This window comes from Seriola aureovittata, chromosome 22, assembly GCF_021018895.1.
Source record: "Seriola aureovittata isolate HTS-2021-v1 ecotype China chromosome 22, ASM2101889v1, whole genome shotgun sequence".
Lineage (NCBI taxonomy): Eukaryota > Metazoa > Chordata > Actinopteri > Carangiformes > Carangidae > Seriola > Seriola aureovittata.
The window spans coordinates 12,133,855-12,161,683 of NC_079385.1; the positions used below are offsets into that span (position 1 = coordinate 12,133,855).

At 40.7% G+C, this 27,829-nt stretch overlaps 2 protein-coding genes across 3 annotated transcripts in view; one reads left to right on the top strand and one right to left on the bottom strand.

The window, feature by feature from the left end:
- The window catches only part of cacna2d4a (calcium channel, voltage-dependent, alpha 2/delta subunit 4a), an 87,394-nt gene that overhangs the window by 32,328 nt on the left and 27,237 nt on the right, over positions 1-27,829 (bottom strand). The gene's annotated exons all lie outside the window — the stretch shown is intronic.
- Positions 161-27,770, top strand: lrtm2a (leucine-rich repeats and transmembrane domains 2a). 2 transcript variants are annotated; one of them, XM_056367492.1, is made up of 7 exons: positions 161-847; positions 8,388-8,577; positions 20,106-20,335; positions 21,070-21,195; positions 21,754-21,842; positions 22,250-22,407; positions 23,699-27,770. In XM_056367492.1, exons 2-7 carry the CDS (start codon positions 8,502-8,504, stop codon positions 24,229-24,231), a joined length of 1,212 nt encoding a protein of 403 aa, XP_056223467.1. In that variant the 5' UTR covers positions 161-847; positions 8,388-8,501; the 3' UTR covers positions 24,232-27,770. The 2 variants fall into 2 exon arrangements, with proteins under 2 accessions (XP_056223467.1, XP_056223468.1); XM_056367493.1 differs by lacking the exon at positions 161-847 and adding an exon at positions 1,978-2,107.

Below are 27,829 nucleotides of genomic sequence, written 5' to 3' on the forward strand. Positions count from 1 at the left end.
CACACAAACACACACACACACACACACACACACACACACACACACACACACACACACACACATTCTCCTGCCACATGCACGACTGCACACACATACGGAAAAGAAGAAGGGGAGGTGGGGGCACACACACACACACACACACACACACACACACACACACACACACACACATACACACCGGAAAGACAACCCTAAAGTGTACATGTGCGGATAAACACACACACACACTCTGACGCGTGCTGAGTGCAGGAATCACAAACATAGCGACACACAGAAGGGCTAGCGCGTGACGCCAGCAACCTAACGCCGTTGTCTCTCTCTCTCTCTCTCTCACACACACACACACACTTCGTCTCTCTCTCTCTCTCTGTCTATCTCTCTCTTTCACACACACACACACACACACACTCACGCCTCTCAGACGCACACAGCAGCACACAAGCCAGTGAGCAGGACGGCGCTGGACGTATCATTCATATAGGGAATAGATCCGAAGAAAAGGATTAACTATCTCCATCCCTCTCCCTCTAAGGACCTTATCGTCTCTTCCCTCCTCTTGTGTCTCTAAGCCTCTCTTCCCCTCGTTTTTTTTTCTACAATCCCTCATTTTTACAATTCATTGGTGGGTTGAAGGGAAGCCAGGGGGATTGTCTCTGTACAGAAAGCGGGATTATTCTTACATTATTCATTTCACCAGGATCTTGAATGTATGGATTTCTTTACCTGAAGTGGGGACAGTTTTTCTTCTATGTTTTGAATCTTTTTTAATTTTTTGGATATTTTTGGGGGGGATGGCTGAAGGCAGAAATCTATAAGGCTGGTGCTGTCTGAGATATTTGGTCAAAAGGTAAGTGTGTTTGTGGTGTTAGTTCATCTCACTCAAACACACACACACACACACACACACACACACACACACACACACACACTTCATCAAAACTGCTTTTAATCTCATTATACAACTGGAATTAAAGATGTACTGTCACACAAAGTAAATTGCAGACAGAGACAGACTTGCCTTTTTTTTTCCTCCACAAACAATTGTTTTTTTTTGATAGGGCCAAAAGTGCATGCTGTGAGGGGCTGGATGCTGAAAACGTCAACCTATTTCATAGATACACACAACATGTACATTCAGGGTAATTTTGGGGCTGTGGTTTCGGGCAGAAGGTGAGAGCATCAGTAGTTTATTAACATACAAATATGGCCGTATGATTCATGTGGGGTTCAGTTCGACAGGAGTATTCAGTGATTTTTTTTAACAGTTAAACACAAACAAGTGCATGGACAAGGAGAGACAGTCGTAATAACTTATCCGACAAAAGTGCATAGAAGAAACATTATGCTGTTACTACTTAAGGCTCTAATGTATGAAAATAACAACATACCCTGCAAGACATAAACAGTAAATGGTCTCGTCTAAATGTGTGATAATATGATATTAGGGAACAGTATAAGGCATTGCTATTTTTATTTCTGCAACAGGCCAGTTGATTTTAAAAGGAAATTAAGTCTTATGGAAAATCTTTGCCTGTGTGTGCCAAACCTCCTGGTGCATAATCTGTGGGAATCAAGCTAAAATTAATACACTGCAACATAAAAAGGTTTTTTTTTGTGTCTACAGCTAATGTTATAATTTACCAGGGCTACCACTCAAAAACCTAATAAAAATTGCACAAAGTATTCAAACATGGCAATCCATTCTTTTCAGTGAGAGCTGCTCACCCAGTGAAAATGACCAAAAAGTTTCAGTCACTTCCAGCTCAGGGTTTGTCCTTATCTAGCTCTGTCTGGCTAACCGAACATGAAGGATACAAAAATGTTATTTTGAATAAAATAAAACATTTTTAAAATATATAAAGTCTAACAGTTCAAACATTGGAAATCACAAAATCTTTTGCCTCTACATATTGCTCATTGAATGTTGTACAGTCATTTATTTTGTAATGCACATGTGTCTCTAAAACTCAGGGTGTCATGTGACCTGCAGGCCCGCATTTGGCCACCACACCAACACTGCTGCACCTGACAGTGCTACTGTATCTCTGAGGGCTTGGTGGAGTCTATCACTAACACCGAGTACCCAATATGAGAGCTAATACAGCAGGTGTAACATCAGTGTGATCTGAGTTTAACTACTGCTTGTATCCTTTATCCTTCAACTATACCTCCACATTCAATACAATGCAATTAATGTGATCTGTCCATTTTTCCTTAAAAAAAACAAAGCAAACATTTGATGCAAACTTCATAGACAAATTAATTTAACTTATAGATAGCTACAATCTTTTTGTGGATTTATTGTGAATATTTATTACAGCAATAACACTTTATTGCTCGTTTCTATCTTTCTATCTATGTTTCTACTCTCACTTCTTCTCTGACCTTCACAGCATCTTATGTAATTTTAATCAATTTGAAACCTTTGATAAGTTCTATTACATGGTGTCCTGTTGATTCTCTGTCTGGAGCCCAGTGTGTAGTGAGTGATGCTGTTTCTCACTGCTGTATAACACTTTCCAGACTCTAACCCTGTTTTGGAAGGTGTGACATAAAAGTAATTCACTTGCATGAGCTGCACAGTGATTATATGATGATGCATTGGGTGGGAGGCATTCCACCCTAATGTCTTCGGGGCTCTTTTTCCTCGCTACATTAGCTAAAAATGAAAGGGAACTGTCTGAGCATCCTTCAAGTAATGTAGATGCATTCTAACATAATCCCAGAGAAAAACAATAATGATCACTAACTGGCTCTGTGGTAAGTTAAGAAATTTGATATGTCTACTAATAACATGGCTAAAACCTCAGACTAGTCTGACAGCTGTTGTGAAAAGTGTCAACAGTCTGGATGATGTTATTGATGCACTTAACCAAAATACAAATTTCAATTTTATGCACATTTTACTGTAGCCATGAATGCTGAATATGTACATTCAGGTAACCCACCTTAATAAGAAAAATAGTGCTGTAAGAACAATTAAGTGAAAAATATGTTATATGGTGGTGTAAGATAAAAATGCAAAGTCTAAATGACATTATAGTTTAATGAGAATTAGCTGTCACATGCAAAATCCTTTTCCCACTGAAGCCACAACTGAGCATCTTTCTTACTTTAGCTTGTTGTTAATTTAATAGAAAAAAACAACATAATACATGTTAATATAAATTATAATATTTTCCTCCAGCATATGCTTTCATACCCATGTGTGCCTGCCATATGATGTGTACGCTACGTATGTACATTTATGTTTGTACATAATTAGTGTGTTTTTGGACACATGCACACTCAGTGTGTGTGTTTGTGTACAGTATGTGTCTACATACCTCCATGCATGTGTAACTATATATCTGAACATATTTTTGCACCATGTGCCTGTCAACGCATATGTGGATCTATTTGTCAAGCTATCGGCATGTGCTTAGGTGTGTGTGTGTGTGTATGTACGTGCGCGCATGTTTGTGTGTGTGTTATGTTGCCCCAATCTCCCCCATCTCCTGTGTAACAAAGCCATTAAAAATTGATCTAGGGAGCTTGGCTGCCTCTCTCTGCCTTTGTTAGCAACCACACCTACACAAACACACACACACACACACACACACACACACACACACACACACACAAAAATACAGGAACATACAACTGCATGTATGCACTCATTATGACCTTTTATTCCTTGTCCCTCTCTATTGTAAATCAATGGTTTTGTTTTGTCAAATGATTTGACATTGATGAACCTCTTAAACACCAGCAAACTGCTAGATGCTAATGTGTGTGTGTGAAGACATAATTGAATGATTGGGCTGTGTGTCTCTGTCACTTATTCAAGGGCCGCACAGTCACACAGGCGCGCACACACACATACACTCACACACACACTCACACACACACACACACACACACACACACACACACACACACACACACACACACACACACACACACACACACACACGTACACCTGCCTTCACACATGGATAACTGTCCCCTTGTGTGCTGGAGGATTTCAATTGGGTTGCAAATTAGACAAAATTCCAGCCATATTGATTAAAAACTATTAGTCAAGCCGAGTAGGCCTGACACAAAAGAGATGGAACACTCTGGAAAACGGGTTTAAGTGGGCAAATCGGGCAAAGGCAGGAACACATATGCAAGTTCACTCACACACACACACACACACACACAGACACACAGACACAGACACACACACACACACTCCAGTGCCGAGTACAGCAGGATTAAAGCTTCTCCATCAAGGTGTTTTGGTTGTATTGTAGTAGATGGAATTGATTTATTGTTGAATAACATTGCCTGTTGTAGCACCAACACAACACTAAATGGCTGTGTTGTACATTATTCAGCTGTTGTGCATTCATTATACACCTGAGGCAAACGTATTTATACTCTTTCATTTACTTTATCATAAGCAGCGATGACGGGGAGGTTTGCACTAGAGATGGCTTTGCTAGATGGATCAAAAAATACTTATTTGTCTGGCTACAGTAAACAAGATTAGTGAGCTGTACAATCAACATATACCCATTCTTTTGTTGACTTTGATGCAGTGTAATGGAAAAGGAAAAGGATTGCACTGGATTTGGCTTTGCTAAATCACAAAGTAAAAATTTGTCAAGCATGAATGGAAAAGAGAAGATTGCTGAGTCTTGCTGCTTCATTTCAACTAACTCTACCTGTATCAGAAACACATAGGAGAAAATAGAAAGAGCCCAAGCTGACCACTCGCAGTCAATGTGTCTACTTGTTATCTCAGCCCCCAAGTGTGTGGTAAAATTTTTGAGGAAATGTGTGTTGGAGCTGTGCACGAAGCCTGTGCAACACCCCTGTGGAGAATAAATCCGGCTTAAGTGCGGACAGGAAACAATTAGTGGAATACACACAAAGAAAAAATAGGATGGAAAGACGAGAGGTTAGAAAAGAGGAACGGAACAGCCTAGAAGAGGGAAGGAGGTGATACTTGATTCCCCAACATGCAGGGGCCACTTGGACACCCGAGTGTTTACACGTGTGTGTGTGTGTGTGCGTGTGTGCGTGTGTGTGTGTGTGCATGAACGTGTGCATGGGCGCATGTGGGGATTTTAGCTGCCCCTGTGTCCAGGTCAAATTGGTAAAAAAAGCTTTCTGAGAATAGCCTGACAGGCAGGCTTGCCACCACAGCACCCATTCAGCATGATGGGAACTGATGGGTGAACAGTAATACGTGGCTGCAGAGGTGACCTTCTGCTCCACCTCCAATACATCATTTAAAGGACAATTCCAGCATGATTGTGCACATGACATTTTTGCACATTTCACCACATGTATTGATACACATTTTCTTTTTAGATGGCACAGAAAACAATCAACAATGATGATGTGTGAGTAAAAGGCCAACAAGCAACAACAAGCATTTGGCTATAAACTTGATATAAGCTCAGTCTACCATTTAATATCAATGCAGACATTCAAAATAACTGAGTGATTTTTCCCTCTGCTCATAAAGTGGCACGCTGCTTTCCCACCAAACTGTTTTCCTGCTCAAAATAAATCAAAACAAACATACACAAATCCATGAATCATTTGATAAATGGCCAACATGCAAACCAAGGCAACACTTACAGCCCCAAAGCTGAAGCAGGAATTAAAGATTGATCTCACACAGCTAGAAATTGACGCAAAAATGTTTAATGTGATGATGTGATGAATAACTACAACAATGGATAAATAGCATTCATCTCTATGTGTGAAGAATGCCTTCTCAAAAATTCTACAGTATCTAAGTAAAATGATAAACAATACTGAATGCAAAAGATCAGCAAAAACCTATGCTGTCATATAAACACACAGCAAATAATACAGTAAATAATCATATATTCATGTCAGGTTTTAAACAAAAAAAACAGCTCCCCTCTTCCACCATTTCAGTCCTGTAATAGATTCACATCACTCAGCAAACTGAAAAGGGAAAAACATCTTGAAATTTGCATCAGAGACAGGAATCCTCCCAAATTCCTTGAGTTCCTTCCATTTCTCATCCGCGCTTCTGAATTTTTCAAATGTAGCTCATGTGCTCATTTGAAAAGAACAACTCAAATTTCCCAGTAGAGCCTGGCTAATGTGACTTTAATCACATGCAGGAAATCCATCTGCCGAATATCCTCGGTACATGCCTCCGTTGCTTTGTCAAGGAGAGAAAGAGACAAGGAGAGGGAGAGATAGGATGAGAGAGATAGGACAGAAAGAAAAGGATGTGGCATATATTGAAAGATGAAGGTCATGAAGAAAGAGAAAAGACAAGAAGACAGAGGAATAAACATTGGAGGGGAAAGGAGGGAGTAAGAGAGAGTATAAAGAAAGAGATGAGAGAGCTGAGAGATTAGACGAGTGTTTTATTTTTTGCTCAGTGTCTGGCAGGTACTAATAGCAATAATGATAACACAAATAGCACCACTGGGGCTCACATACACAATCACACACTCAACACACACACCAAAACAGTAGGGAGGTCGTGGAGGAGAATTTTAATGTCCTCCCTGTTTACCCATAGAACTTATTTTTACCTCCCCTCCCCTTCAGGCATTTCCTGCCTCGCCTATATTCTCCTTTTATTCTTTCATCACTGCCTTTTCTACACCTCTTTTCCTCTTCGTCACCCTCTCTTATTTCACCACTCTCCCACTTCTCCTCTCCTCCAGTTGCCACTAAGTCATATACAACCAGCTGTAAATAACTTACCAACACTGACTATATGCACAGAAAGTTGAACATATATCTATCTTTCTGTCTGTCCTCATCTAGATCCATCTATCAAATGTTTCATCTTTCTTTTCTTTCCACGCATCCACTTAATCCTCCTGCTACTCTGGATCATGTTTGCTTAACATGCCTATTCATGGTGCTACAGGTGCAAATTTACATAATCACTACACATGCATCCACAGAGTGCAAACACGTGCACAAATGCACATTCACCTCTATTCAACCTGATGTCAAAATGAGCTGTGCAGAAACAAGTCTGCCCTGTGTCTTCTCCTGTAAGTTTCCTCCACAAACAGCTAACCACTGAACAACAGCCTAATCTGATTAGCGCAATATTTTACACACTGTTGATTGGGTTTTGATGATAGTTTAGGAAAAGACACATCTCGCAGCAGTACTCCAGCATTTTCAAAATTACACTGATTGGCCCAGGAGGTGCGAGTCTACAGCGTGCATCTGTCATGTGGTATTGAGGTTCCAACAAGTTTTCTCCCATGGTAATTTCCCACCTACTATCACTTTAATGACTCCATATTGACAAGAAGACTCTTTTTCAATGCATGTGGGATGTGTTTCATTACGCTGCTGTAATTGAAATGGGTCATACCTCCATCTATCCGACTGATACAGCAAACCAACCAATTGCAAGCAATCACAAGATTGGTTCTTTTGCACCACTGTTTTCTGTTATTTCAAATGTGTTCTACAGAGCTGTCTTATGAAACTTGATGTGATATTCTTTATTGGAAAATTATGTTGGTGGACCACATGCATAAACTGAGTTTTCAGAGCTGATATAAAAACCTTTTTCAGCATTTCAGGAACTTGATGTTCTCTAGAGATGACATTCTTGTTATTGTTTACTCAGCAAGCAACAGATTCAGCTGAGGTCAGCTGTTGCTATGTTACCTTTAGTTATGTCACTCCACCGCTTCCTGCGCACTTGGTGCCTTGCTCAAGGGTAGTTTGGCAGTATCACACATACAAAAACAAGTCTCCTTTCATCATTCCTCCCATAATTTCTTTCTTATCCTCTTCAATCTGAAGTATATTCCACTTTTTCTCCCCCTCCATATCTCTCTCTGTATTTATCAGTTTCTACCCTTATCCTTCTCTATCTTTTCCCTCCATCGCTCGCTCCCGGTGGCATTCTTGCTTTGTCTCTCTCTCTGTGTCCGTGTCTATGCCAGACAGTAGCAGTGGGGGGTCTGTCTGTGGGAAAGGCAAACTGATTGTGTAAACTGCCAAAGACATACACATCTATTATTTATGCCTATGAAATACCAGGGGGCTGTTTGTGATGCTTGCACACACGCACACGCACATATGCACACAAGCTTGCACAGTCTCAAACACACAAATGCACAAACACATTTAATGTATGCAAGGAAGTCATCTCACAAAAATGAGCGCACACATATACAGCCTCCTGCTGCGCTAGCCTTCACTGCTGCTGGCGTATACGTGTGTGTGTATGCATGAGTGTGTGTGCACGTTAGTTTGTGTGGCTCTGTGCGGTAACAAATTCATGAGATACGGCCTCAGAATTCGTATTTGTAAATGTCTGAATGTGCAAATAGGAGATAATTGATCATTTGTTTGTCTCACTTGTGTCTCCTCTCTCTCCTTAGGTGTTTTGGTGTAGCTTTTCGCAGTCACCGCCCTAGTGGAGGCTGCAGGCATGGCGGCTTGACATCCGCATAGCCCCGCCCCTCCGACAGAGGAAGGCTGCAGAGCTCTGTGTCATGCCCCCCCACACCCACCTCCCTGGGGGCATAGGCCTCCCCCCTCCCAGTGCTACCACCCACTTGGCCAGACCTGGTGAGTCGACCAAACGAAAAGTAGATTAAGAGAAGAGAAAAAATTAGAAAGATGAGAGAAACTGACAAAAGGAAAATAAATAATGGTCCTCTGTTCCTACTCAACTCTGCTCTATTTTATTCCCATCTATTGTACTCCTAACTACGCATGAAAGGAGGAACACTGTCTGTTTTGACAGCTGCTAATGTTAGCACACCCAGCATGCTTGAGCACATGCACAACACACACACACACACACACACACACACACACAGGCAAAGGCAAAGGCAAAGGCAAAGGATGAGGGCTTTGAGTATGCTGTGGCCACGTGCCAAGTCCTCCAGTGAAATGCCACATTACTGTATGTATTAATGCCGCCAGTCTGTAGAAACAAAACAAAGTGGGGAAGGAATGATGGAGGAGAGACCTGCAGGTTATTTGTCTGCTTTTCCCTTCCCTTCCTTTTCTACCCCTTTTACCTTTCTTTCATTTTATATCCCCTCTCCCCTTCCTTTCTTTCATTTTGTCTTCTGCATTTCCCCCCTCATATTATACTTCTCACATCTCACTTCCCCTTTCTTCCCCTTTTTCACCTGCCTCTCCTTCCCTCTTTCTGCTTTGCTCCTCCCTGTTTCCCTGTCTCTTTCTGCCCATAATCTTTCTCTCTTTTTCCACCTCATACCATGGGTACACTCAGTCAAAACAAAAATCCATCAGAAGTCGGGTGGCATAGCAACAGATACGACAGCCTTATGCACGCATGTGTATGTGTGTGTGTGTGTGTGTGTGTGTGTGTGTGTGAGTGCTGTGGATTAGGCGGTGGAGTGGATGGATCCTGCTCTCTGAGAGATTCCAGACACTTCCTCTGCTAATAGGCAAACACAAGGATTTCCTCTCTGCATTTTTTCTCTCTTTTGTTATACGTCTTATATGACATGAGCATGCACATATGAACACACGCTGCACTCGCCACAGAAAACAAATGATTTTACAAAAAATCAAAAGAGACCCCCAAATTGGGGGATCTTTGTCCTCCTGATGGTGAGGTATTGTTCCAGAGGTGTCTGGCAAAAACGACCCCACAAACCGCTGTGTAACACTGAGGACACTAAATAACAGGGCAACACAATCTGTCAGAACCTCCACACACCCACACAGCACCTCTAAGTCGATAGATATACCTCCCTCTGGGCCGCTCAGCCTCCCTCTGTCTCTGTCACACCACCGCGTACCTCCTCCTTTTTCTCTTCACCTGTCCTCTACCTTTTCTTCATCCCTCTCTCGTAACTGCATTAAATTCAGTTCAATTTATCTCCATTATCTGCCTTGGTTTACCTCTCTCAGTGTATTTCATTACACTTTATCACCGTAAATATTACACTAACAATATTGCTCAAGCCTTTTAGGAACGGGAATTCATCAAAATTCAAAATTACATTCTTGGCATGAATGTAACACAATATTGCCAGACAGTCTCACTTCAGTTGAGTACACTTCATTGACACAAAATCAACGTTATCAATATTGCCAAGCTTTTTTTATAACAGGCGTTTTCTCTGACTCTCTCCTTTGCTTTATCACTGTCTCTCTGTATTTCTCTTGCAAAGATTGGAAGCTCTCTGATCTCTGCCATTATGTGACATGCGCTGACACACACACTGAGACACTGGAAGATCATGCATATAATAGGAGTAGAAAGGGGTAAGCCTCCCAAAAAAATCAGAGCCAACAAATATGTCAGATTACTACACTGCTGAGAGTCAAATAATCAAGGATCTGTTTCCTTCCAAAGCGGATGAAGTTGGTTTAGAGGTGTGTTTCCAGCCAACTGCCATGCTAACGCTGTGCAAACCTTTGAAATGTCACAAAACTAAAAGGTGTGCCCATAGGCTACAGCAAGAAGCTCTTTGTGTGACAGAAAACAGATCAAAAAGAAAAATGTAAAGAGTCTGTCCAGAAGTGTTAGTATTCTTCAGTGTCAGCCAGTGTCTGCCATATTTCCAACTAATGGCCGTACAACTATGATGGAGTTTTGTGACCTGCATGGGGCAGAAAGCGAAATGATATTACTGACAGGCTGTGGAGGATGTTTTATGGGGTTTTTTTTTGTTTGAGCATCAAAGCCAATTTAAACTGCTGTGGCTAGAAGTAAATTCTTTTGTGCCAAATTATAAATACATTTTTTTTTCTTATCACAGTTCATTGCATAACTTCTTTCACTAAAAACGTGTATATTGAGAAAATGATTTGTAATTGGTGGATTGTTTCATAATCAGAAAATATTTAAATCATTATTTAAATGAATAAATGTTCACTGGAAATATTCTTATTTTAACTCTTGTAACTTATTGTTTACAAATCTTAGCAGTAAATCATAAGTATGATTCCGGCTTTCAGGGTTGTGAAAAGCTCCTCTGACTTGTGTTTGTCCTTTCTATTTCATAAAAATGCAGTAATAAATGTTGGTAATTCATTAATACATGGTTGTGGCTTTCAGTCTTTTGTGATTAGTAACCAAGTCTGAACTTAAATATATTAATAAATGGATTTTGTTTCTGATTTTTTGTAGTTTTTTCCAAGAAGACAAATGCTATTCGAGGGTCTCCCAGATGAATTGAAGAGCTAAAAAAAAAAGTATATGCTAAAGGATAAAAACCAACCAGAGGAATTTTTCACAACCCATAACAACCTCAACGTTGTGCCTATTAATGAACTATAACTGATTTACAAAGCATTAATAACCATAAGGCTATAGGCCAACACACCCTAAAGGGTGAAGTACAAGAAAGTGGAACCAAAATGTCAAGAAACTAAAAAGTAAAAGGGTCTAAAGTGAAAGAGATTGGCACAGAAAAAGACAATATAAGTTTAAAAAGAGTGCAAACTAGAGGTGGAGAATATAAAATGTGAGTGACGGAAAGAGCGAGACAGAGGAAGTGAGAAAAGAGATGGAAACAGTGGGGAGTGGAGGGGAGGAGGAAAAGAGATGCCAGATCAAAGCGGCGTAGTGAAAGAGAGAAGACAGTGAGGAGAAGAAAGGATGAAGGAGCAGAGGCGAGAGAGGGGAACAGAGAGGTCTATGAGCGACACAGAGACCATATGGTGCCTCCAGGCCTCCGTGATCCCAGCAGACTGTCTCATTTGACACAACACACACACACACACATTAGCACACAAGCTAGCATGACTTCATCCCTATTCACACACACATAAACACACACACTGTAGCTTAACTGGTCATACCGTGTGTGTGTGTGTGTGTGTGTGTGTGTGTGTGTGTGTGTTTATGCACCTTGCTGCAAAGCCGACAGATTAACTGACCACATAGCTTCCGATCAAAAGAGTGACAGAGAAAGTGACAGAGGGAGGGAGAGAAAGCAGTCAGGATTTGGCTTCGAAAGGAGACTTAATACATCAACTGAGGTTAAAACATTTGGTTTGGAATGGAGCCATAATACAGTGACTAAGGTTGTAGCATTATGCTTGGAATACAGCTGTAATACAGTGCAGTGACTAAGGGAGTAGCATTAGGTTTGGAACAGAGCCATACTGGGGCTCAACTGGCTGTATCGCAGTGAAAACTAACTTCTTTTCTGCCTGCAGCAGCTATCAAGTTGTTAAATCGACTGTTTAACAAGCTAATTTCATTTTAACTATTTAAAGACACTGGTCAGCTGTGAGGGTGCAGTAAAAAGTTAAATTCATCGCTGGGTAGTTAGTACCTGGTGGCACTTTTCAACCCTGCTGGTATGTTGGGTTTGGCATGAAGCCACAGCAGTGTGACACAGTACGTGTCTCTGTGCAGTATTCGGGTTGAACTGGAGCCTGATCCTTTCACATAGTGTTATATGAGACTTGGAGTTAAATAAAAACTGAAATAACAGCTTGTTGACAAACAATCTATAGCATCTGGCAAATTCAGGTATGTGATCAATAGCTATTACTGCAATTTCTAGGTATTTTGAGACGTAGGGCTCAAAGGTACACACACAGAAATATTATATTCTCTCAGCACACTGTGTTTTGACCCCTGACATCCTTGCTGGATGAATTAAAGTGTAATTTGTTGCTGTGATAATTTTACGTCAGCTTTGCTACTAGCGTCATGTGGGAAAGATTCCTGCTGCCGAGGTGACCTTGTACTGGCTCCAGCTGTACACGATGCATGCAGAGAAATGCATGCACAATGCCTGTAAGTGCAGTACACCAGGTTTATTTTCACTCCTCTTTTGACCACAGTTTAGTTTGGTGCAGGTACAACAGGAATGTGCTAGTTCAAGCACACAAACACATGATACTGGCCCACTTTCAAAGGACATTGCCAGGGATAAATCTGGATAATCCTCTGCTCCACAAACAGCACCACTGCAGTTCAGCTTCGCCAAACGATACTGATACAGTATTACACTCAAAGCAAGTCTAGTATATGGATCCGACGTGAGGCTGATAAGCTATGATGATCGTAGCAAAGCCCATGCTTTATAGAAAAAAGTACTTTACTCACCAAGTAATCATAGAAAATGGTTGATAATGGTTTTGGATAATAAAGCTATTTGAGATGTGCTCAATTTGTCTTTGTGAACACTCCACAACTCAATGAAAAGGGCATCCAATTAGCAAGATAACAAATCTATCCATCTATCTAGCTAATTTTTTTCAAACAGTACTCAAGACAACAAAATAATCAACTAAAAACTCATAAAACACTGGCATTAAAACCACATCATGACAACTGTGTGTGCATGTGTGTGTGTGTGTGTGTGTGTGTGTGTGTGTGTGTGTGTGTGTGTGTGTGTACATGTACGTGTATGTGTACGTGCAGTCTGGATCAATATCATCTGTCAATCCATCCCTTTTGAGGATTGAGTGCGAACTACATTAGGACCTGTCAAAGATCCAAGGTATATTCTATTCCAGTCACATTAATGCGGATGTGACATCAAAAGCCAAGCATCCTTCATTTTTTCTCTAAATTCAGAATGTACTCAGCCTCGGACTGATGCCCAGTTGAGCAGTTAGTAGAAAAAGAATCAACATCCATCAAAGAGATGGTGTTACTGTGAAATCTATAACTGGTATTTGCTGAGAATGGCCTAAAATTATGCTTTACTGATAATTTGTTTTCTACCACTTCTTCCCCCTTTGTTCTTATCCCCTTATCTCTCCCTCTCTTTGTCACTCCCCCTAATTAATAGCCACTATCACAAAAACAATGTCATTGCATGTCACACTCTCCCATGGGCCATACTGGTGTGTGAAGAAGCATGTGTGTGTGTATGTGTGTATGTGTGTGTGTGTGTTTGTGTGTGTGTGTGTGTGTGTGTGTGTGTCACCACAAATTGATACAGATGCATGAAATAAAGAGGCAGATCAGCCTACACATTACCCACTCGCCCCTCTAAGTCAGAATAATGATTCTGTCTTGCCGATGCAGAATTCATGAGAAATGGACAGGGGAGACAGAGACTGAGAGAGATTAGGTGGGAGAGAAATGGAGGTTGAAAGAGGGACAAGAGTAAACACAGGGGGTGACAGAGAAAGAGGGAAGACAGAAATAGGGAGAGATAATAGGAGGTGATCCCATAGGGAAAAGTTAAAGAAGTAATGTATAAAAATCGAGATTCTGGAGAAAGTCGAATCCCCTCCTCTCTTCTTTCCTCTCCTCTCCTCATCACACTGTCAGCAGGAGCACAACCTAAACCCCCACACCCTGTCCCTGCTTATCCTCAACTGCTGTGTGTGTGTGTGTGTATGGGTCTCACCATGTGTGTTCAGTACGTGTGTGCGACCATGACGTCCTGTGTGTGAGTAAGCAATTCTCGCGGTCGTGCCTGAGAGAAAGGCGGAGAGGTTGTGCGTGTGAGAGAGGAGAGATAATGTGGTGAAAGGATGGGATTTAATGTGAACCAAAAAACTTCTTTCCTCATGCCTCATCTTTTCTCTTTAACATCATCTGCAGCACTTGGTTGCTACGGTAACACAGCATTACATTGTCAATGTTGAAATAACGTGGTGGTACTGCTGGGACCTTGAAATTATGTGTGTGTTGTGTATTCTTTTATACCTTTTTATACTACGCCAGAAAAGCCATGCATTCAGTGAGGCAGTAGACTGTGCAGTGTATATAGAGATTCAAACACACATAAACATTCAAGGCGAACACACACGCACACACTGGCTGGCTCTTTTCCATCTGCTAACTAAATGAGGTCTTGCGTTACAGCAGAGATCAGACATGTAACAGCCAGACAAATTACACAGAAACTGTTGCTGCAGATAAACAAACAGGATTGACAGTGTGTTGATATAACACATGATATATGATAAATTACACATTTTAAGATACTTCTTCTCCTCTTGGTCGTCTATGCATTATCACATATCTGTCTATCAGGTCTCTGATCATCACTTACTTAAATGCCTTTGATGTCAAACTGGAGCCAAAATGTAACTGTAATCATGTATACAATATTGTATATATATGTATATGTATATGTATATAGCATTATTCTAACTTTATTGCTACTATAGGGCATTTCTTGATGTTATGGAAATCTTATAGAGAACTGACCAGTTTGTCTTTTTAAAATCATCCTTTATTTACAACATTTTAGGCTTATTTAACAACTAAAATATTTTAAATATAAATTCATGATGAATTAATCTAATTAATTAATCGTTAAGTCCAGAAAAGGAATGGTGAAAAGCCCAAGGTGACATCTTCAAATTGCTTGTTTTACCTGAAGCGATAATCCAAAATACCTAATGATATTGAATTAACAATGAAATAAAACAGAGAGAAGAAGAATGTCTTAACATTTTTTTAAACAAAAAAAGCTGCAACCAGCAAATTGTTTAAGCACAACTGCTGAATATGTTTTTTTTTGTGCTAGACAGCAGATTTTCCAGCTAAGGACATTTAGGGGTTGTTATCTATGATGGTACACAACAATGTTGTCACAGGTATCAAGAGTCAAACAGGAGTCAGCTCTAAACTCTGTGCCATCTCAGCAGCATGATGGATTTGCGTCAGACTCTTGCTCAGAGCACCATGTAAAACATTAAAGAGTTAAGAAATACCGGCGAGTGAGTGAGTGTGTTGTGTGGACGACAGCTGGTCGTTCTAGTAACAAGATAGCACCAAGTCTGCTGCTTGCATGGAAAACAGCTTGGCCCCTGGTAACATGCGACTGGGCTCAGTAACAGAAGTGTCTATGGTGATGACATCATAGCTGGGTCCAGTGTCAGTAAGGGGCCCCTGGATATAGACTTACAGACAGCTGAGGCCCCAGAGTTGTCATGCGGCGTCGTCTAGGAGACATTGTCAAACATCATATGATACCAGAAATTAGTTTTTTGTAGTTTAGGTTTTGTGCCCATGAAGGTTGACCATCAGTAAAAATTAATTAATTGTTTTGTTTTGTGTTTTGTTTTTCAAAAAGATGTATGTGCGTGAGTGTATAACCCTACAATAAAACTTTGAACAAATGGAGAAACTGAATAGGCAGGAGATTATTGCAAGACAGCCCTGTGACCACACACACACACACACACACACACACACACACACACACACAAAGATGCAAATATAACCTGACAGTTAATTGTCCTACTTCAAAGACTACCTAGGACGAATGTTTCATTTCCAGCTTTTCAGAGCTTCAAACACCCACATCCACACTGATACACACACAGACACACACTTGGACTGTAAGCAGTGCCAGGATCCACATTAACTAAAAGTAAGCCGGGATGTTGAAAGTAACAAAAGAGGTTTGAAAATTATTAATTTCATTATCAAGAGAAATCCTTCACTGTTGATTTTCTTCTATAGCAATACAAAGAGACTGCATTATCCTTTAAATTCAAATCAGATGATAATTTAAACAGGAAGAATTCTAATAGTCTATCTAAAATTTCCTACAGTTTTATTGTATGACAAGTGATCATTAATAATTGCTCAATCTGACTGTAAATCTTTTACAACTGTCACTTCTGACGACTACACAGAATAGATTTCCTCATAAAATGACATACTGCTCATTAATCAATCTATCTATCTATCTCTGCAGTACTGCTATAAGAGCTGCCTCAGAAGTCTTGCTTCAGTTGAACAGGAACATCTTGTTGCATTTTAATGCCATGTCTTAGTTTGTTTCCCATCGCTGAGAGCTTTGCCAGCGTACATTTACCCAAAATGTCAGCACTTTTACGGCATGTGTTTGGGGATTCTTATAAAAGATTTAGTCAGAAGTCTGTTTGGACTGAATTAAACTGCACAGAACCACTTAAACTTATTTGGACTGAACCTCCCTATCTTCCTCTGTCTGTGGCCGAATAATTTCCTTCTGGTTTGGCTGCGTGGAGCACTACAGCAGAGAGGATTTGGAGCAGCTAAAATAAGCCGAAACAACAACCACCTCCTCCACGAGAGCCGCTAAAACCACTCATAAATGTTGGAAGATAGGCTTCAGCACTGAGGGAGGGATGGGGTGAGGGGGAGTTATAGTGTACAGTAGTGGAGGGGGAGGAGAGGAGAGGACAGGGGTCGCAATAAGGGAAGCGGAAAGGAAGACTAAGGGGAGAAGAAGAATAACTTTGCACAATAAAGCCCATATCGCAGACTGGGAAAGATGAATGGTGCGCAAAGATGACCGCAATTTAAAATATGACATAATAGGAGGAAGAAGCAGCAAAATAAACACAGTTTCTCTCTCTCTCTCTCAGTTGTATAACAGTGCTTCTACCTCTGAGCTACGTTGTCCTCACAAACATCCTGCACTTCTGCACCTTTTTCAAACCTGTTATGGGAAAATTACAGCCACTGTGCAGTGAAATCCTTCTAGACTCCTACTGAGCTGCTGCAGTAAAGGATTGGCCTTCTAAAGCATTTCCACTAAAAAGTAAGACAGCACAGGACGCTTCCGGATACTTTCAAATCTTTCCTTTCATCCATTTATGAAGTGGAGTTAATTTTTCCCAGAGATTAGGATTATACAGGAGCAGAGAGGATAACGGATGCAGGAACATAAGAGCTCACTTCACGCACACACACTGATTTTTCTCACCAGGCCACAGTCGTTATTCTCTGAACATTTTTGGATCATACTGTGAAATGGGGCAGTGTCCTGGTTGGGGGAGGTCATGTTCTATCTGGCAGGTTAAAACAAACTGAGAAAAGATGCTATTTGTAGACTGTTGTTAGAGTGTGTGTTCTCAGAACGATACAATGGTGTTTCCGGAGGTTTTCACAAAGCATTAGGTAATAAGAATTTCCAATGCCCATGGAAACGTACAATTCGAAGTAACAACGAAAAGCAAGATGAATAATTAAATTTGTATTTGTTTTCTCACAGTTTTGCACTTGCTCATTTGCTCTTAAAAATATGAATTACTCTGCGGGGCTGAGATGCATACAAGATAACCCCTTAAATTAAGATTAAATTAAACTACTGCGAGCCTTCTAATGGGCCTGAACAATTAGCTGTTTTTTAATCAAAATCTTGCTTTGAAACAAATCGTAGCTCCTACAATTCTGAAACTGCTGATTTTAATTCAGTATTATTAATGGAAGACTTTTTGACTTGTTACAGCATGAAAAGTACAGCTGTAAATTCATGGCTGAATTCCATTTATCTGCTTTGGTTTCAGGGTTACTGGGACATTTTAACAGAGCCATTGCTGTTGACGGGTTATTAGCAACACCTCTGCCTTTATAACAAGTTAAAATGTTATCACAATTTGGTCCAAAAAGTCTCAACTAAACAATCTTCTAAAATGGTTCTGCCCTTCTTTCCATTCTGAATGCATTACTCATCATTTATCATTAATTAGGCTAAAGTGTGCTGTCTATTCTGTGATGAAATTATTTCCTAGATTCTATTCTCACTATTTATGACCACTTTAGAGGGAATAAAATATTATCTAAATGGCATAAATAAAGCATATTTTATCAGTGATGAGACGCTGAGAAATATATGCTAATAGTATGCAGATGATGCAAGTGATGAAATCTGCTGGTGAAGCAAAGAGTCTGGAAGAAAAATGTGCTGTGTCTGTGTCTGGAGTTTAGACGAAGTTAGTTTTCTTAATATCACGCTTTGTTGGTGCTTAACACACACACACACACACGCTCACAGGCGCACAAGCATATGCCCACACACACACATATTCACACATACACAGAGAGATAAAACATAAGTCGTGCTGATAAGCCATTGGATGGAAACAAAGTCAGCCACTGTAACGAGACACTGAGGGAATACAGAGCGGTGCCGAGAGACTCGGAGTGAAAGAGAATGAGAGAGATAAAGACACTCAAGTGGGAAAGAGAGAGACTTACAGAATGGAGAGAGGGATAGACAGATGCAAAGAAAGACAGACAGAGAAACAAATAAAAATGAACGAAAATGAACGGAAAGACCTGAACTGATGGATGCAAATAAAGAAAGAAAATGAGAAATGAAATAAAATAATGTTATCTGGAAACCGAGGGAAACGCAGACAGCGACAAAACAGAATGAAAGAGGGAGGCTGGAACTGGAGAAAGACACAGAGATAATGAGTGGAAATGATGAAATGACTGTAGTCTGCAGGATAACAATGAACTGAAAATGAAATAAAACAGAGGGCATTTCCCTCATGAGTGTCACTAAAGAGAGAGAGACTGCTACGAGATGCACACAAACATACACACAGAAAGCCACAGACAGACTCATTTGCTCATTAACACAAAAGAAAACTCACAAGTGCAGCTTTTTCATGAAAAGCGATGGCTTTGTGACTGCAGAATAGACAGCTGCCATAATAGAGCAGGCTTCACACACAAACAATTTTTGTCACAAGTCTGGCCATGTTTTGGTTCTGCTGCGGTCTTTCGTGCAGAATGTGGCTTCCGTTTACAAGATTGTTCAGAAATCTGAAATCTGTGTAAGCAAAGACAAAACTGATCGTTTTAATCAGACAAATAGTGAAGAATCAGATCTTCTGTGCAGTTTCTTGATGTTTAAACATCCATGAAAACATCTGTTTTGTGGCACAAAATGGTGGAAATGGACATTTCCTGTGTAATTCCAGCATTTAAATAGCATATCAAAACCGCCTCTTGCATGGGAAGGTATTTTATTGGGACTGAGCTGCTGTTTCCTCCCTCTCAAGGTCTTTCTTTCTTGTTTTGCTTTCTTTTTCTCCTCCCTTTTGAATCTTTCCCACTCTCCACATGAATCAGGGCACCTTCACAAGGCTCACTGACAGTAGGGAAGCTGTGGTTTCTACTTGTAACATACAGTAGATCAAACAAAATGCACAGCAATAAATTGGCTGAATGATTGACTATTTTGTGGACAGTTTGGTTGACAGTCTCAATGATAAAAATTATTCTTCAGCTTAATTTCTAATTATAACTTATACTTAGAACTACTCCATCATTTTTGACATCATCTCATTTACTTGTCTGCTCTACTTATCACTGAAATGAGAATCTACAGGAAGAACTAAATAACCATGTTTTCTCTCTCTTTTCTTCTCTCCTGACCTGTCCCCTCCTTCAGTCTTCCTCTGTGTCCTCTGCCTCCTGGCGGCGCTGCTGCCACCAGCCTCCTCCTGCCCTCCTCCCTGTCTCTGCTCCTCAGATGGCCTGGTGGTGGACTGCGGGGGCCGGGGTCTCTCTTCCCTGCCTCCCCTGCACCTCATGCCTCCGGGGAGCCGCTCCTTCCTGCTAGCCAACAACAAGCTTGCCTCGCTGGGAGCCTCTGCCTTCGCTAACCTCTCCTCTCTGGAGGTCTGCAGTCCTTTGTTTATTGTTGTCAGTGAAGTGTTTCTTCGCCTCACAGCTGAATGTGTTGTGGGTTGTTGTTACGTTGTTGTTTACCGTGGCAATGTCTAGTGTGTTCTGCACTGACCTCGCACACTGAATTTAAAAGTGTGGTGAGTGTCATATTGAAGAAATTGCAGACAACCTCTGCTCTCAGTCTGAAAAGTTAAGGAAAATTGACATTTTCAAGGTTTCGCAGGACTGCTCACTAATAGCATAGTGTGTGCAAAGCCAGCCAACTTGGTATTTGAAATAGAACAGCTGGAAATGATGGATGGTTACTGCACCTGCCAAAAAAGGCCGGGTAAATACAACCACATTAGTTCCTCTCCTACTACAGTTTGTTATTGGCACACCAGATACTGAACATTTATCTACTGTAAAGCTGTAAAAACTGTGTAGTCTGAGTTTGTAGTCCTCCATTTTGACAGCTTGTTTCATCTGTGATATATGTAGATTTTTACACTCTACACCCATTGTACTGATTTCTCTGAACAGGAATGTCATCTTAAGGTATAGAATGTGCGTTAAACTTTTGTTGCAGTTGATCTATTTTTTCCCTCTTGGAACAGGTTTCTGAATTTTTTAATTTCACTTTTCACAAATTTTGTTTTTAAGTTATCAATAAGAACATCAGCTAAGTGTCTAACAAGCAAGTGTGTATTTAAGTGAAGATGTCATTTTTTGTGTGTATTTTTTAGGAGCTGGACCTCTCTAATAACTACCTAGATAATTTACCAGCTGGATTATTCAGAGACATGACCAACTTGACGAGGCTGACTCTGCACAACAACTCACTAACAGTAATGGACAGAGACCTCTTCCAGGTAAGCACTGTCCATGGTACAATCTGTAGTACGGCTCACTAACAAGGCTATAGAGCCTTATTTCAGCTAAGATGCAGAGAGGATGTAGGCAAAATTTTGCACTGCATTCATGAGTTCCTCTCATATTGTATTAGGGTTTTGGGAGATATTCCTTCAAATTAGTCAATCCACCAAATTACTATGTGAATAGTGCTGATACACTGTTTCATCTCTTGGGTGGGACTCGACAGACTCTGTTTAGGAGCAGAGCCAACCTGAGCAGACATGCTGACATGACTAGGCTCTCGTCCAGGTGATAAATTAGTAATAAACCATTTGCTCAACACTTTCATCCACTTTTATCTGAACCAAAGCAGTCTGTAGGATGAGCTTGTGTCAGGACTTCACTTGGGACACTTTATTAAATAAGATTAGCCTGACAAGTAATGGTAGCTGTGCCTCTTGGAATTAAAGAGAGAAAGTAATAATACTAATAATACTAATAATAATATTGGGGAAAGAGACTGAACTGTATGGGAAAAGAAGACCAAACAAAAAAGGGTCTTCATGTTTCTACAGGGTTTGGGGGGTCTTCAGAGTCTGGATCTGTCCCTGAACGGACTGTCCTCTGTTCCTCTCGGGCTACTGGACGAGCTGCAGAGCCTCAGGTACACACATTTCCACACAAACTCTTTTACACCAACATGTGTTTTTCTAATCAATGCTCCTTCACAGAGCAACACTAGAATACAAGGACAATCACAGATTATAAACATTATAATAATCCTACAATGAGAAGGTCAAAGGTTGTAGGTGAGAGTCAATACTCCAGTTAGCACAGAAAAATGATGTAAGAAAGAACTGACTGAAAATAAACTACACAATACGAGGAAAGAAATCAGATCAGAAGAAAATGACTGTAATTTAACAGCAACATGATGATGTGACGATGTTAAAAAGAATAATTTTCTGCTGTTGTTACCAGCTGATTTTTAAACCAATGTTATGAGAGTAAATGCTTCTCTGTTGTTGGGAGTCAAGAGAATAAATTAATTTTATTGTAATTATTCAATAGGTGGCTGTCTCTAGCGGGTAACAGGCTCCATGGTTTGGAGAGGGCAGCGTTTGAGCCCCTTGCCAACCTACAACACCTGGAATTGGGACACAACCCCTGGGAATGTGACTGCAACCTCCGCGATTTTAAACACTGGATGGAGTGGCTGCTGTACAGAGGTGGTTGTTTGATTTATGTTACAGGAGCTTTGAAATGGTGTGTTTGATTTGAATTAGCGGATAGGACAAAAGGGCAAAGAAGTCACGAAGCAGTGGGCGGAAACTTGAGAATGCTAGTTTACTTCAGAGATAGCTGAGGTTAGGTGTGTGCTTCATTTGTGCGTCTCTGTGCTTCTAGCCACATAATATAATTGCACTGGTGTGTGAATGCACATTACCACGCTCATTGTGTGTTTCTGTGTACTGTGTGTGTTACCCATGTGTCTCTGCAGGCTGTTAGTACATCAGATAACCACAGCTGCTCTCCGCTCTCTCTTCATGTGTAAAAATCTACATTCACCTCAGCGCCTCAAGCCTCAGCTGCCCCGCTAATGAAGCATCTCTTCTCTTTTCTGCTCCATTCTCCTTTCTGCTTCTTTCTGCTCTCTTCTGCTTTGCTGGGCTCCACTCTCCAGCTCAGTTCAGTACACTTCAGACTGAGACTGACACACAGCGGACATGATAATTTAATAATCATCAGAGCAGCAGAGAAAATTACAAGGAGACGTTTCGTAGTTGAACATGAGAGCATGACACTATCTGTTAAAAAGGTAGATGACGCAAGATATGTGTTATAGAAAGTAAGACAAAGCACCGAGCAAGTGTAAAAAGCTTAGTGACAGCAGCCGGTGTTGACTTCTATCTGCTTCGAACCACTTCAAGCACACACAGCTGGGATATTTGGAGATATTTGGAGAGGGAGAGCTGTATTTGGAAAGGGGATTCTTTTGACACACGCTGAGATAAAAGCATCTGGGGCTAAATACCACTTTCCTCATTTTGTCTTTCTATTATCCTCCGCCTTTATCTCATTGTTTCTGATGCTAAACATATCTGTGCAAACCAGTGGTTTTCTAACACGTGACCTCAAGACGAATACTATGTGTGGAGAGAAATGCAGCATGTGATGATAACAAAGTAGATCCCCCACCCTCCTGCCGCTTTTTGGAATTAGTGACTTAGATATTTCTCTCTTCCAAATACACACTAGAGCTCTGCTGGAGCTTGGCATGTCATCTCATGAATTATAGAAGAGCTTAGTTGAGGCTATCTCCAACTTAGTGTAGAGGGCACAGCAAACTTTGTGTGTGTGTTAAGTGATTCATGACTCATCCTAGTGTTGGCACATCCACCCCCCCTCTCTATCTTTTCCTCTTACTCAGTTAATTGGGAGTGCTTTACAGGCATAAGGCATTTTATAAATGACCTCTCCATGTCCTCCTGTCTCTGCACCTCTTTCTCTCTCCTCCAGGGGGGAAAGTGGACGCAGTGGAGTGCACGCTACCGAAGGATCTGCGTGGGCGAGACATCCGTGGTGTTCCAGTGGAAATGTTCAACTACTGCCTCCAACTTGAAGATGAGAACGGAGGAGGTGAAGGTTCCCGTTCTGGACAAAAAGGTGTTCCTCCTTGCAGCAGGAACGCTCTTAACCCCAGTGGAGCAACACCAATTTCTGACAACAGCGGCAACACTGGTGATGACTCCTCTTCAAACACAGGAGGTGGAGGAGGAGGAGGAGGAGGAGGTGGGGAGGCCTCGTCGGATTGTGTACGCGCCCGTTACCGACCTGTGAGTGTGCGCCGCGCCATCGGCACGGTGGTGATTGCCGGCGTGGTTTGCGGCATCGTTTGCATCATGATGGTTGCAGCCGCGGCGTATGGCTGCATCTATGCCTCCCTGATGGCCAAATACCAGAGAGAGCTGAAGAAGAGGCAGCCGCTGATGGGAGACGGAGAGGCGGACGGGGAGGATAGGGAGGAGAAACAGATCTCCTCTGTAGCCTAGAGGAGTGATGGGACGGGGGGAGGGTTGGCATGTCAAAGGGTGAAGGTTGGAAGGGCAAAAATTTTAAAGGGCTCAAAGAGGAGATAGATGGAAGAGTTTGTTTTATGCACACAGACAGTTATAGTATCTCTCCATCTGACTCTCAAACTGACACCTTTCTCTCACTTTCTGTCTTCCTTTCTTCGTCCTCTTTCTATTTTCAACCGTCTCCCTCTCTGTCCCTCTTGAAAACACTCCCTCACACACATACCTTATCTGTTCCCTAATTTTCTCTTCCATTTGGAGCCATTCTCACTGCAGTATTTGTTAGCAATCATCCTTCCAACTCGCCTACCAACCTCCTACTGCTGCTGTTGGCTGCTGCTGAATTTATTTCTATTGGCCCAGAGAAAAAATTAGAATGACACATATCATTTAAACTGTTACAAGACACTCATGTTGTACGCGCAGTTAGCACTTGTAAAAACTGGATTAAATTTTCAGGGATTTACAGTATGTATGGTGGCGATTGGACCAGTATTCACAATAATGACAGGAATTTGTGGTATTAGGCAGTGCCCGGCTAGTTTTGTTTGCATCTTTCTCCTCCTAAACCTCTCCAAAGCCAGTAGTTCCTCCAAAAAGCCAGGACCCCAACCCAGGACCCTTCACCCTCGTCTGGCCTAATGCTCCTCTGTTGCTCCGTCGGACCTCTACATCCCAAAGAAAAAGCCAACATTGGAAAGCTCAGAGGAAATTAGGGAAACGTTGTGGATAAACACAAAAAGATGTCATTTATATAGTTGAAACCTCTTGAGTGCTTTGTCACATAGAAAACACTGGGGATACACATAGATTATATGTTGAAAGGAAATCAAACATTGAGTCTCCTAAGTCTCTTGAGACTTGTCATGGATGTTTAATGTACAAGAGGAAACCATCTGAATTGACAAAATGATCATTCGTGGATTGCTAGAAATAGATTCTACCCTATCTGGACCACATAATGGATGTTATCAATCAGTTAAATGGGGAGCAAACCATTTAACTGGAATTTAACTGGAATTTCCCTGTATTTGTCCCATTTCCTCAGAAAAAGGCTCTTGCTTACTTGATGCTTGTTAAATGATTATAATGAGTATCTTATGAAAAAAGGGGACGTTTTCTGGTGTTACTTGGACTATGCTTCTGGACTGGTTCAGAGATGTCCTACAATGGTTTTAATGAAGGACCACAGACTTTGCTTTAAAGTACATCATCTTTGTTCAGAGCTCATTCTCAGACTGATTTCGCCCTCAGCGGTGAAAGTTTGCTACTATGGCATGGAAAAACTATCTCAGAGAACCCTGTCTCCTGGCAAGGACTACAAAAATCCATCTAAGGACTACAAACTTCAGACTCCTGCACTTTATTTCCCCAATCAGTTCCCCTCTGGCCTCCCTCTCCCCTTCCCTCTCTTTCTTTCTAACAAGGACGATCTGCCCAGAGGGATTATGATGAACAAGGGATTGAACAAAAAGACGCTGCTATTTTACCCCCTCCTCCTTCTTGTCCTTTTATCTCTCCATCCATCTTTCCATGCAGTGCTATTTATGGAAAGTTTTGTCACACTTCCTTAAAGATTTCCACCTCCTTTCTTTCCTTAATCCATGCCTTTTGCCATGTTGTTGCCCCTTATGTTTTCCCCAAAGGATCTACAATATGCAATGGAAGCTATGTCACTCTCACTTGAAAATGTAGTCACTGCCAAAGAGTCCTTCTGTTATAAACTTAGCAATCACCACTTATTTGAGTCTGTTTGACTGGCACACATTCTCGATGCATTGACAACAAGTTAGTTTGTTTACTTTGCATAGTGTTTTCTTGAAAATCCTAATTTATGCCTTTGAAATATTCATGTAAACTTTAACATTTTATCGTTAGCAGAGTAGGACGTTTGTGTCTTGAGTGGTAAACAATCTCAAAAAGTTGGCTTTCATTGCATATTGCTCCCCTACAGTAGAACTATTGTACCCTCTCAATTTTAATTGGCTGGAAGTAAACTTATATTAATAGTGTGTTATCTTATACCTGGGTATGATGCAGATAAATATTATTACTATACTAGCCTCTACTATGGTGTGTTGGCCCAGCAGTCCCCAAAATGTTTTTGACGTAACTGTTTATGGGTTTCTGTATCAATTCATGATGTATGTCTTTTGTTGTGTTTATAATGTCTATGTTTCGTTTTTATTTTAGGTTTTAAAATCTCTGTAATGTTTGATTATTTGTCGTGTTTTATTTTATTTGTGATCAATAGTTGGTAAAGTTTCTGCAAGAAGCATAGAAAGAGTTTGGCCAGAGTGTGAAAAGGCCCAATGTTGCTGCCTCGTCTCTGAAATTCATCATATTGATTTAACTCAGCATTGAATAATGTAGACAACAAGTCACCTTTTTGTCTTAAATTTTTTTTACTTAATGCGTTGACACTAGCTCTATTTTCTACAAATGATTATATTGTGAAACTAATTTGAAAAAGAGCATTATGGTGAATCATACAGCCCAATTACAAGATATCAGATAGTATATACATATCTACATGATGTTCCTTTCCCATACTTTTCAATGGGGTATTATTTTATCACCAATAGCCGCACTTCATGACTAAAACACAGTAAAACTGTGGTTAAGGCAATGTAACTTAACTAAGAGGAGAAAGGGTTAAGGAAATGCTGGGCAAGAGTAGTCATGGTTAAATAATAAAAATGTCAAAGCTCATGTCTTGCATGAACACTGAAATCAGTGTTGAATTCACACTCTTACGATCTCCATGCACTTCAATTTTTTGCTACATTTAAACTCATTACACTCCAAACAATAAGAAAAAGCGAAAGGTTGCTTATAAAAATTATTTGTAAGAAACTGGGGCTAGTGGGATATGTGATAAGTCAAGATGCACAAAAGCTAGAGTTTGGTTTATGATTATTTAATCCCTCAGTCCAATATTGATCAAGTTTGCATTGCAAATGAAGTTTAGATGCACTTCAGCAACAATAGTCACCTCACTAATGTAAGAGATAGAAAAGATGAGCTGGAAACTATAAATCAGGTATATTTTTACATTAACAATTGGCATCTTGAGGAGATGTGTGAAAACATGGTAAAAGGATTTTTTAAAGGGATTTAAATGACAAATGTAAACATGGCCGTCAACCGGGACTCAGGGGCAGTAACTGAAAGAAAGGCAACGTCTAAACTCTTTCTATAAATCCAGAAACATCGTTCTCTCACCCCCTGGTCTGCAGGTCTTGTGTTGTTGGTAGCTAAGTATCTTAGCTAGCTGAATCCTGTTCCTATAGCCTGTGTGTGTAAAGAATAATAAATTATAGTTTGCTACGCAAAAACTGCAGCAGCCATGTTGACTGAGGGCCTCAAAGACTACAATGCCCAGAGATTTATGGTGTGTTGTGTTATTATGATGATTGTGATTATGACGATGATAATATGATGATGATGATGATGATGATGAAGCATTTCCTGGTCAATATGCATTGATTTAAATAAAAACATATCACTCTGAACTTACATCCACACCAATGATAAGGCTTGACAGACTACAACAACAACCTGCTCTTTAAAA

Excerpts from the sequence above, each read along its gene's own strand:
- lrtm2a (XM_056367492.1), top strand. The coding sequence starts at position 8,502 with ATGCCCCCCCACACCCACCTCCCTGGGGGCATAGGCCTCCCCCCTCCC. Across the intron at positions 21,196-21,753 it reads TGGACAGAGACCTCTTCCAG|GGTTTGGGGGGTCTTCAGAG; the intron begins GTAAGCACTGTC and ends ATGTTTCTACAG. Across the intron at positions 22,408-23,698 it reads GGAGTGGCTGCTGTACAGAG|GGGGGAAAGTGGACGCAGTG; the intron begins GTGGTTGTTTGA and ends TCTCTCCTCCAG.